The 11509-nt window shown below is 48.2% G+C and overlaps 1 protein-coding gene across 1 annotated transcript; it reads left to right on the forward strand.

Moving 5' to 3' along the window:
• Window positions 1–1217: 1217 nt before the first annotated feature.
• On the forward strand, window positions 1218–2786 carry LOC133907544 (expansin-B6-like). Its single transcript, XM_062349605.1, has 4 exons — window positions 1218–1468; window positions 1548–1657; window positions 1857–2047; window positions 2156–2786. Exons 1-4 carry the CDS (start codon window positions 1288–1290, stop codon window positions 2478–2480), a joined length of 807 nt encoding a protein of 268 aa, XP_062205589.1. The 5' UTR covers window positions 1218–1287; the 3' UTR covers window positions 2481–2786.
• Window positions 2787–11509: the final 8723 nt, after the last annotated feature.

Genomic DNA, 11509 nt, shown 5'->3' on the forward strand with positions numbered 1-11509 from the left:
CCTATCATTGTTTCCGTGGCCGTGTGCGGCCACAACACGAGTACTCCCTATGCAGCCACAAATTTGTATGTGCATCTCACACAAAACATGCAGTAACTTCCAATGTGTGATTATATACAGGAAAAATCATCTTCCCAGTGGGCTGAAACTATGATCGATTTGACAATTTCAATCTATGGTTTGTTAAACACAGGTAAGCAAGGTTAGGGTTCAGGGTTCAAAGGGAGGGTGGAAGGATAGATTTTGAGGTTTGGGTGGGCGTCGGGATAAGATGAAGGTTGTAGATGCAAGTTGGCCCGGTGGTGGCGGTAGGAAGTGAGTGGGGCACCGTCGGCCACGGTGGCAAGGGACCGGCAATGGACTGTGTTGGGGTGGAGTTGTAAAAGGATGTCTGACACCATTGATTTAGTGTGGTGGAGGCTAGCATGGAGGAGAGCATTGCAAAGAAGAGAAGACAAAAGCAATGTGAGGAAGATGTAAGAGAAACTTTCACAACGAAGTACATACGTATCCTTATCTCAATCGTACATTTGTATTAAGATTTGTGCTAATGAGTTAGAATAAAAAAATATAAAATAAGAAAATCAACTGATAGATAAGAGATGGACAATAAAAAATACTACACACCAACACGTTTTCGGGAAAAAGAGACGTGCGAGCCGCCGGTCCGTACCCTTAGCCAGCAGAAGCAGAGCATCTGGATATCCAGCAGCATACCGGATCGGGCCGAATCCGTCAGAAGGAACATGCTCTAGCGTTCCATGCCCAGAATGGGTCCAGCCCAAGAGGGCTAACATGTAATCGAGGCCACGTGTGTGCCTATATAGTGCGGAGAGATGAGAGGAGGGGGGTAACGAAACTGTACAAAACTCTGATTTTCCTTCCAGATCCCAACCCAATATATCTCCTTCTCCGACTCAATTCTTCCTACCTCAATCTCCTCCTTGCGCTTTGATCCTTATTCCAATCCGGTTGCTAACAGAGCCATTCGATTTCCATCCTGTGGCTGCGGTCATCGACTGAAATTTCCATGCGACTGTGCAGGAGTCACAATCACAATCGTATACGCTCGTGAACCGACGCCTTCAATTCCTCCATGATTAGCTCGGTGGCCATGTGACTTGTGACCTAGCTAGCTCTAGTACGGACACGTCGGGTGTAGCGACCATGGATCGTCTCCGTTTGCCTGTGTTGCCTGCCTATAAATACCCCGGCAATGTGTCCTCTCCCTCACACACACCATCAAAACACAAACAAGGCAAGGTCCTAGCTAGTATACAAGGATCGATGGCCACTCTCTCCTTGAAGGCCGTTGCGCTTGTCGCACTCTTCTCCGTGCTTGTCACGTACGGCGCTCGCGCCCAGCAGCCGGACTACAACACCTCCGCCACCAGCTACTACTCCGACTGGGTCCCGGCCAAGGCCACCTGGTACGGCGCGCCCAACGGCGCCGGCCCCGACGACAACGGTAAGGAACGATCCGCATTTCCATCTTGCATGTGCTTCTTGCATGCTCTTGCTCATCTAGGCAATGTGGTCCTTGTTAGGTGGTGCGTGTGGGTTCAAGCACACCAACCAGTACCCGTTCTCGTCCATGACGTCCTGCGGCAACGAGCCCATCTTCAAGGACGGCAAGGGCTGCGGTTCATGCTACCAGGTGAGTGAACCGATTTCACACCACGGCTCCGACCAAACCATGTTGATCAATTGGTATTTGGCGCCAATCATTTTATTTGATTGGTCAAAGCTACCGGTAGCGTCCGTAGGGCCTTAAATTTCTACTCCACGATGGTACTGTTACCGTTAGGCAGCTAGGAGTACGTGCGTTCGTTGACCTTTGTGCTTGGTTTTTACAGATACGGTGCCTTAAGAACAATCACCCTGCCTGCTCCGGCGAGGCGAAGACGGTGATGATCACCGACATGAACTACTACCCGGTTGCCAAGTACCACTTCGACCTCAGCGGCACGGCGTTCGGCTCCATGGCCCTGCCCGGCCTCAACGACAAGCTCCGCCACGCCGGCATCATCGACATGGAGTTCAGGAGGTCTGTGACAATATTTCCGAACAGAAATTTAAGCTCAAAAATGGCAAGATTTTTGTTGTCGTTTTCACGGCACAGTTAAATTAATTAACCCCTCGGCCGTGGCTGCAGAGTGCCGTGCAACTTCCCGGGCCTGACTATTAACTTCCACGTGGAGCATGGCTCGAACCCCATGTACTTGGCGGTGCTCGTCGAGTATGAGAACAAGGACGGCGACGTGGTGCAGGTGGATCTCATGGAGGGCAACTCCGGCTACTGGGAGCCGATGCGCGAGTCGTGGGGATCCATCTGGAGGATGGACTCCAACCGCCCACTGAAGGGGCCCTTCTCGCTGCGCATCACCAACGAGTCCGGCAAGACGCTGGTGGCCAACAACGTCATCCCGGCCGACTGGAAGCCCAACACCGACTACCGCTCCTTCATCCAGTTCAACTAACTGTTCCGCTCCGTCGACCGGCCACATGCGCTCTGCAGTCAACCGAGACTGTTGGCTGAAATTTGCGCTTAATTTAGTAGCTGCAAATTGCAAATGGGTTCTGGACTTCTAGTCAGTGTGTTCTTAGAGATGTGTGGGAAATGGAGGAGAGGCAAAAAAAAAAAAAAAACTATATGTGCTCTCCTGCCCACCGTCACAATATGCCGTTACCGGTCTGCATGTAATCAAATCAAGGTTACAAGTTTGTATACAGTGTATGGCTGTGTGCTACTATTTATCTATAGCATGCTACTATATGGTTCCCTTGTTTGTGCCTTCTTGCTTGTTCACTGCAAATGCGGCCCAGTTCCTCCATTCTCTGCTATGCATTGTGATATACTTCTATCAAATGGGTCGCGAGGCCTTGGCCTCCGTGGCTCATGAATGGGTTGACTTTTTATTCAGATGATTCAGATGGGTATTTTAGTACAGGGGAATCTGTAGCTTACTGGGAATGCACCACTTTTCAGAGCACGACCAACCATCGGACTGATTAACGAAAAGCTTTTTTGTCTCTGATATTGTTCCAACAGATTTGGCAGTGCTGAGAAAAGCTCATCATGGCTCTCACTTTGATCACAAAGGAGGCAGCACTACTCTACAACTATTACAGTGATGAGTGCTTTGATCGAAGGCGAAGGAGGATACTGCAAATCTCCCAACAAAAGTCTCTGTCCCTCGAAAGCGTTGCGCAACCGATTCCATAACCGTCAGTCCTTGAAGTAATCATGGACGGATCTTACTTTTATGTGGCACCTAGGCATTTTGACGCTATAAAATTTAGGACTAAACTATCCTACGGCCCTACTGGATTACCGCCGTGATTAGTGGTGCTAAACCCTAACCTAACATGGCTGACTGCAATTAATAGAAGCTTCGATGAACAGACGACTTAGCTTCACTTGTCTTGGTAAATGCATGCTGATTAACCATGATAACGTGATGTGTTTTGTAGAAAATTAGGGAGCTTCTCTAATCTGAACATATTGTAGCGAACTAGCGATGACTAGAATGGATCTATGATTTTAGGGGCAAATTTCGCCACACAAGGAGGGATGTAGTATTGCGTCTAGTCATAAATAAGCACTATTTTAGATATTATACCGTCTTGTCACTTGCACTAGTATATTTTCGCTTGACTTTGTCAACATACCATCTTCATCCTCCGTTTCATGTTTTGCTTGAACTCCACGTGTACAGTTAGGATAATCCTTGACTCCGCCTGGCCTCATTGATCATCAATCACCAAGCACCCGTTTAGCACCGATTACCCACCGTCAATCGTCAAGTTACATCCGTCATCTCCACACCATGAGACAAGCAAACATATTTATCTAACTTCAACTACAGTTAGTCCATAATCAAAATGCTTAGATTAAGCTCAAGCAATCTAAAACTCGATAAATCAAATCGGCAATCTTATCAATCACTCATCACGTATAAATCAAGACACATTTCAACTTAGTTCTCAACTGTCAAAATCGTATGTCAGGTGTAGACAACTCAACCAAAATCATAATAGGTTTGCCTTGCCTGCTGCCTGTTTGATGTGATGACTTTGAGCCACACGATATTTCTTAATCTATTATCTTAGTAAAATTTAGAAAAAAATAATTATTTTTATTATGAATTTTAGCTATTGATTAATTGTATTTTACATGGATATTTTATTTAGATATTTGATTTTTATAATAATTTGTTTTTATAAGACTATATTTGATATCGTTCCTTATTTTTTTCTATTCTAACCCCAACTTTAATTATTATTATTATTATTTAGACTCTTTGTTTAGATATTTTGCTTCCCAAATCATATGGAAATCGAGCTGCTAATTTTTTCTAATTTTTAATTTTAAATTTAGGTATTTATTAATCGTATTTGATATGAGTTCTTTAATTTAATCTAGACCGTTAGATATTCATAATAATAAGTGGTCTAGATTTTTATCGATTAACGTGGTAATTTTATGATCTTGAGAGAAAATGTGATAGCTTATTTTTTACCTCAAATAATAATATAATAGATAGAAGTACTCGTGATGTTTTTATACGACTGATTTAATTTTCCGAAAAATGTTGTTAGTGATGAAAGCTTAAATAACTTTAGTATTTGCTGCAAGGATATCTATTTTTTTATCAGGAGTACTATTTGATGAGAGGGAGGGGAAAAGTTCGCATATACACTCCCCTGAAAAATGTTATGTAATAGTTAATCATATTTTTCGTGTACTTTTAGGGATAATTATTCCTCTAAATACTCCACGTGTCATAGACACATCGATGATGTATCCAAATATTTTGAGTTTTTTCATAGCATATAAAAAATTGCCCCGGCATTTTACTCCACCGACTGAATGACGGCAACAACTAGATTGCAGTTCACTGATCAAATTGCACCGTCTCCAGCAATTTTCACTTACATCTCTTTCTGCTGATATACTCCAGATACTCATATCTAGCCTATCAGCCTCCATTTTATCTCTTCTTGTCTGAGCAGTGAAGAACCGAGAGCGACGAGGCAACTCAGCCCGGCCGGCCGCATGTGCGGGCGGAAAGCCGGACGCCGACGGCGCCGTCGCATTGCATGTGCATGTGAGGTGCGGGCCACCGCGAGAACAACCGCTCCGGCCCCCGGGCCGCTATCTCGGCTCAGATACCCGTACCCGGCACGCAAAGAGACGCCGCTCTCGCACCAGATTTCCAGGGCCCACTCGCCGTCTGGCCGTGCACCGATGAGCACACTTGCCGCCCTACCTCGAGCTGAGCTGAGCTTTCAGCGATCTTTCTCCCGCCTCGGCCGCGCTTCTCCCTCTCGTCTCGTGGCGTCGACCGGGCAAGTCGTCGTTGCGCCGCGCCGGGTGTTTGTGTCGCTCACGCACGTACGGGCTTCGGTTCGATTCGGGTATCAAGCGCACGTACCGCGCTGCATGTTACCCGGAGCGCTGCTATAGCCGTGTACGTCGTGTGTGATTGGAAGTTTTCCAGTTTTTGCGCGCGCATGGTTGGGTATGAGCAGCATAGATGATGTGTTAGGGTCATGGTCATGGTTGACTTAGCAGTAACGAAAATTATGGCACTCCATGTTATCATGTCGAGTGATAGGATCAAAATATTGCACACGTACGTTCAACGACATGATTCTGAGGACCAGACTCCGGGCCTGTTTTAAGGTGTTGGTTCGTGCTACGTACCTTGCTTGCTTTGTTAGTCGGTAGACGGAATGTTTGAACAGCTGAAAAAGGGTGTGGATTGGTTGACAGCAATAGGATCAGAATAACTGACACTAGTCTAAACAAAGCGGGACTTCTTTACAAGGAAAACATTGTAAAGAGTTGCACCACATGCATGCATAAACTGAACGTGTTAGTGCAGTCTGCGAGCTGAGGAGGGTCAGCGAAGTTGAGACATTGGCATCGCTTACAAGCTTAAGCAAGTAAGCATGTGCGTGTCCCTGCTTGTACGGAAAAGTAACTCTACGAGTATAGACATACAAGTTATCTCGTTCATCCATTTACTTTCCTGCTATATATCTATCTATTGATTCTCTTATCTACCTCATAATTTTTTTACCTATTCGGATATAAATCTCAACGTAAATAAACAGTCCTGATAGCTCATGTGTTTGCAAAGGCAAGTGGAATTTTCCCTATCTGCTTGTACACCAGAGAACAATCTGGGCTTTGACTACGCGCGCTATGAACACCGTGGCGTGTTCGGTTATCTCAGAGCCCACGATCACTACGACCGATTATTAGGGGCAAAAATGTGATTAGGGATGACAATTTCTTCGTGGAGGCGGGGATCCGCTCGAACAAGGTAAGGATGGGACGAGTTTTCCCCCACGAGGCTCACGGGGCAGGGCTCCTAGTCCAGGTCAGGGATAGAGTTTTCCCACAAGGCTCTATGGGCCCCTAAGTCTGCCGCTCGCTCGGCCGTTTGCCGCACCTGTTGCGCCACTGTTTCGCGCACCGCTACTCCTCGCCTGCACCTGTATGCCACTCGCTGCTCGTCAGGGATTAGGGCCCGCCGGAGTTTAGGGATCCGACGAGACCAAGGACGGGATGAGTTTTTGCCTAGATACGACTTTCGAGGTCGGAGCGGGCTCCGCCGTTCAGGGATGGAGGCGGGGACGACCGCCCCGTTGCATCCCTAGATATGTTTTGCTCGCTGATCTTCTGATGGTGGCTGGTTCCGAAATGTCATCCCGGCTCACATGCATGGATCATCCACTACAGGAGAACGGGCCAACGGGGACGTCAAATTGACTGACCGTGAGAGCGAGAAAAAGCAGCAGTCGCTGTTGCGTTGCTAGCTTGCAACTTGTTCAAGACTGATGAGACCGGTTGTGTCATTAGCCAAACTCCATGTCACAAATGAATAACCGTCCTCGAACATAATGCCCAAATAAATCGTAAGATGGCAACTATACTGCATACAGCAACCCTGACATTAGTATCCGATGCGCAAGTAGCAGCGAACGCAACGCTTGAAGGTCGCAAATCCCTTTCTGTACTTATTGGTCTTTGGCTGAACATTACAACACAAGCGGGCCATGAAACATGCATTCAAATATATGAAGCGGCAACGGACAGGCTCCCCATGTGCTCCGCCTACCCGTCGCGCTCACGAACGCCCGTGGCACATCCATCAATCGACCAAACGGTTGTTTTAATTTGCACGGGCGGCCGCGCGCGGCGGGTGGAGCGTCCAATCCAAGCTTGGTAGGCCGCCGGGGCGGTGGTGTGGGGACAGCCGGAGCCGAGCGAGACGAGACGGCCGTGCCGTTGTCCACGGCGAACCGAAACAGGAGGCAAGAGCCACACCAAAAACATAAGACGAAACGAGGAGACAAGCGTACAACGGCCGACGGTGCGCGGACCACCCACTACCGTGGTTGGTCAGGCAAATAACGACCGGCTAACGATCGAGGGAGCCTTGATTTGTCGGTGTTGGCTTTTGGTCCCTTGGTTTGGTTCTCTGTGCCTTAACGACGTTTTTGCCTGCCTCGCTATGTGAGCCGAGTGGTGCGTGGTCCCTGCCGTCTGCCTGGTCCGCGCCTCGTTTGTAGCATAAGGACGCGCCGGGCAAGGACATACCATGTATCCTCCTTCGAAAACAAAAATTTCACATACGAACATATAACTTATCAGAACTATTTATTTATATTAAAATTTATGCTAAAAATAATTAAAAAAATATAAGATAAATGAAGAAATCAACCGGTGAATGAGTATAAAGTAAGAATGATGAACGGCTAAGATAGAGAGGACGTGCGCAAGCCTGCATTTCCCATCCTCTTTCCAACCAGGATGGGAAAAGGGGCGTTTCCTAAATCCCTCCACGATGCCACGGGTTTACATACATACAGCTACGCTGCTAGCCTTTAATTGATCCTTATGCTACAAACGAAGTGGGTGATCGTGCAACGTCAAAATCCGCTTTGCTTCTCATTGGCTTTCCATGTGAAATCTAGCTTCAGGTGCTACTGTACACAACAATATGGACTATCTTCTGCGAGCATCGCCTGGATTTTGATGGTTGCACGGCAAACTGTAAATCTGAACGAAGCCAGTGTTGAACAAGTCTTGTTATTCGGTCATTGATGAGCTTGGCCCAATGCAATTTCAGCTCATAGTTTAAGTTCTGGAGTACCCAAAACGGCCCAATTCTGATACGTGATTCTGGCCGCCTCGAAATCTGAAGTGATCTCAGTTGGAAAATCAAAACGTTGTGGATAAATTCCATTGAACCTTTCCCAGACTGTTAGGCCCACACGAATGGACTGGTCGTGTTACACGCTGATGACTGATAAAGTATGCACTATGCACTGCGCTGTGATCTTCCAAAAAAAGGGGGAAATTATGCACTGTGCTGTGAAACGATTGCGTTACCAGTCCAGCCATTTGATAGAAACCCGAACAGGGCGTAGGTTCTGAGATGTTCTTGGATACCCAGCGGTAGCCGTATTTGATTTATGCCTCATTGGTCAAAGAAAGAAGGCCCAGTTCAGGCTTCAGAGACAGTGGCTCAGAGCTGTTTAACGGGCAAATCCTTCATAATTTCCCATGTTGGACTGAACCTGAAAGAACGAGCAATATGGAGACGCAAATTAACATGCACATCTAGTTGGGGCTTCCCGAGCTAAACATATACATCACATGCAACCCAAAGAATTCCCATGCTATGTGATTGTTATCCTTGTTTAAACAAAGCATCCTCAAATCGTGGTTTTGAAATGCTCATATCAAGCCTATAGAATACTAGCTAGGAGCCTGTATGGCAGTATCTAAGTGTATGTAGTTTTTGTTTTGGGGCTCTACTACCCTGCAAAATGATCATCCATGAGCAAAACTGAAAACCTTCACCTAGATTGCTAAAAATGTTCCCAAATCACACAATAGACTGCTGCTTAAAGGTGGCAGTAGCATCGATTCAGCGAAGTTGATCTCCTTTGTCTATCAACACAACATAGCCTTAAGTGATCAAAAAGGAAAATCAGCATTCAGCAGCACCTGAGTTTGTCCAGTGACTGGCATGGTCAACAAAATGGAGGAGAATTCGGCATATGATGATACCGTTGGCTGGCTGACTTGGATGCAGCGACGGCAACATGTTCGATGGACGGCACCAGGTGTCGTGTCTCCCCATGGCGCCGGACGTCACCGGTTTTGGCCTCGAGCAGAGCAGATGGTGTCGCCCGGGGCTGGCGCGGCGATGCCCAACTAGGTTCCACGGCACACGGCAGCCTGGACGAACTCGACGACGCGCACAGCTCCGGAGCCGTTGGATGAACGCCGTGGAGGTCTGACAGGTAATACGGCCTTGGCGAACATGGTCTTGCCGGCGGTGAAGGTCAGGAGGGCGCGGTCGCCGAGGAGGATCAGGCTCGGGGGTGGTCGGTATTTCATTTGCCATCCTGGGTGGGGTCTGTCGGATCCGTTGGATCGGAATTGTGCGGGCGAGATTGATGAGGATATTTGTCAGGTAGCGAGACCCCTTCCGCCTTCCTCGCCCGACCGCCGTTCCGCTCGAGCTCGACGGTGAACCGTGGCTGGATGTCGCCGTCCAGATCATCTCCGCCGCGCACGACTGCAACACGGACCGCTTCTGCCTATATAAAGGGAATTGATCTCCGTTGATGGGGTTCGGGGACATGCAACCTGGCCGACGCCCAGACACATTGATCCACGCCAAGCCGCCCCCCTGCTGCGATCTATACCACGCGCTGCTCCATTGTCTTCCGGCGACGTGCTAGCTTGCCACTGAAATCCGGCGATCCGGCGGGAGAATCGCCGCCACCAGACGAGTCTTCGGTCACCTCTCCAACACCATGTCTACCTATTTGGAAGGTGAGATCCTTTACATTTTTTAGGTGATTCCTAGTGGTTTCGAGCTCCACCTAACTGCTCGTCGCCGATCCCAATCCGGCCAGTAGCCACCACCATCGCCGGAGCTTCGGTCGGCTGGGTCCCTCTGCTTCCCCACGTCGCCAGAGGAACCAACCAGGGGCGGGCTCCATGGTAGAACGGGACATCAGCTACATGCCCATCGGCCCGGACCAAGTTAAGAACATGGAGATCTGTGACATCTGCAGTCGCGGCCACCGAGCCGCCGAGATCATCGTCGAGGTCACCGCCAAGATCACTACCGAGGTCACCGCCAAGATTCAGTCGTCCACGTGCTGGAGCTGCAAATGGGTGGAGTTCCATCCAATCAGCCAGCGACAGTGGCACCGACAATTGATTTCTACAGTGGGGTTCCAAAGCGCCCTTCCCTATTTATGCAGAAAACTGTCAGTAGGTTTGAGTGTCATTTTGCGGAGTGCATAGGCACAGTCAGTGATACGATTAATAGAAAGACTCTGTTGTTGAAAGAAAATCTTCTTTCACAAATAAAGTGCAGTGAGAATCAAATCATAAGAATGACTTAAGTTTGAAGGAGAGGTAGAAAAAAACACAAGGTTGTTTAAGCAATTTTTTTCTATCTTTAGCTTAATAGCCAAAGGTCTGTATTTATATTGATATTTAGAGTGTAAAAAATACAAATGTGCACATAGAATATATGTAGAGATATATATCTTATACTGTACAACTAAAGAGCGGGCTAGCTCAGTAAATTATCTCTACGGCTGATAAGACGGTTATAGCGACGGGTCATCTATTCCGACACCTTACTGCACCAATGTGTCAGAAGACCGCCACTTGCGTCATCGTGTCATGTGACCACCACTTACGTCATCGTGTCAGGTGGCCACCACTTGCACCATCATTAAATGTTGGTCACCTCGCTGCACGTGGGGGGGGGGGCTACGGGCCCCACTTGATTAATCTTTTTGAAGGATTGAATGCTTCAGGGGTTAAGAGGTATGTCCTTCAGGACCGCCCCGGAGCCCCAGGCCCCGAAGGGGGCCAGAGCCCGGTGGCCTTGCAGCCTAGACCGTTGGGGTCAAGGGATGTCGAGGGTCTTTAATGGCGATTCCCCCAACAGCAGCCCCTCGCGAGGATGCCCAGTGGTGCGGCCATCCACGTATTATCCGGAGCAAGACCTTCGGTGATCCTTGGCTCCGCGGTTTACAGGTCCTCAACTCTCCGATGATGATGAACTTGGAAGTATCGATCAGGGGTGCAGGCAGAATACCTAATGCTACATGTGGGGGGGGGGACATTAAATGCAGTCTGAGGTGGGTAATGTAGTTGTGTCTGTATGGTCGGTAGTGGGACGCGTGGCACCTTGGTATTGGAGCGTCGTGGAGATAGGTTTTGCCTCCCCATGAATGCAGGGAGAGAAAATAGGATGTGCGCATGCACCACGATGAGGTAACAGCTTATTCCCTAATTTATAAGGTGTGGATTTTGGACGAGCATCATTCTCATCCGGCACCTCTATTTTTTGCTGCTCAAGTTCTTACGCATGCACCCACCAGTTCCATCCTCTGTAGACTCCTGGGTAGACCAGCTCCTCACGCCGTGTTTTTAGGGAGTCATGGCTCG

This window comes from Phragmites australis, chromosome 24, assembly GCF_958298935.1.
Source record: "Phragmites australis chromosome 24, lpPhrAust1.1, whole genome shotgun sequence".
NCBI classification, from domain to species: domain Eukaryota; kingdom Viridiplantae; phylum Streptophyta; class Magnoliopsida; order Poales; family Poaceae; genus Phragmites; species Phragmites australis.

Coding starts and splice junctions, on each gene's coding strand:
- LOC133907544 (XM_062349605.1), top strand. CDS start 1,288: ATGGCCACTCTCTCCTTGAAGGCCGTTGCGCTTGTCGCACTCTTCTCC. Junction 1,469..1,547: donor CGCCGGCCCCGACGACAACG/GTAAGGAACGAT, acceptor GGTCCTTGTTAG/GTGGTGCGTGTGGGTTCAAG. Junction 1,658..1,856: donor GCTGCGGTTCATGCTACCAG/GTGAGTGAACCG, acceptor TGGTTTTTACAG/ATACGGTGCCTTAAGAACAA.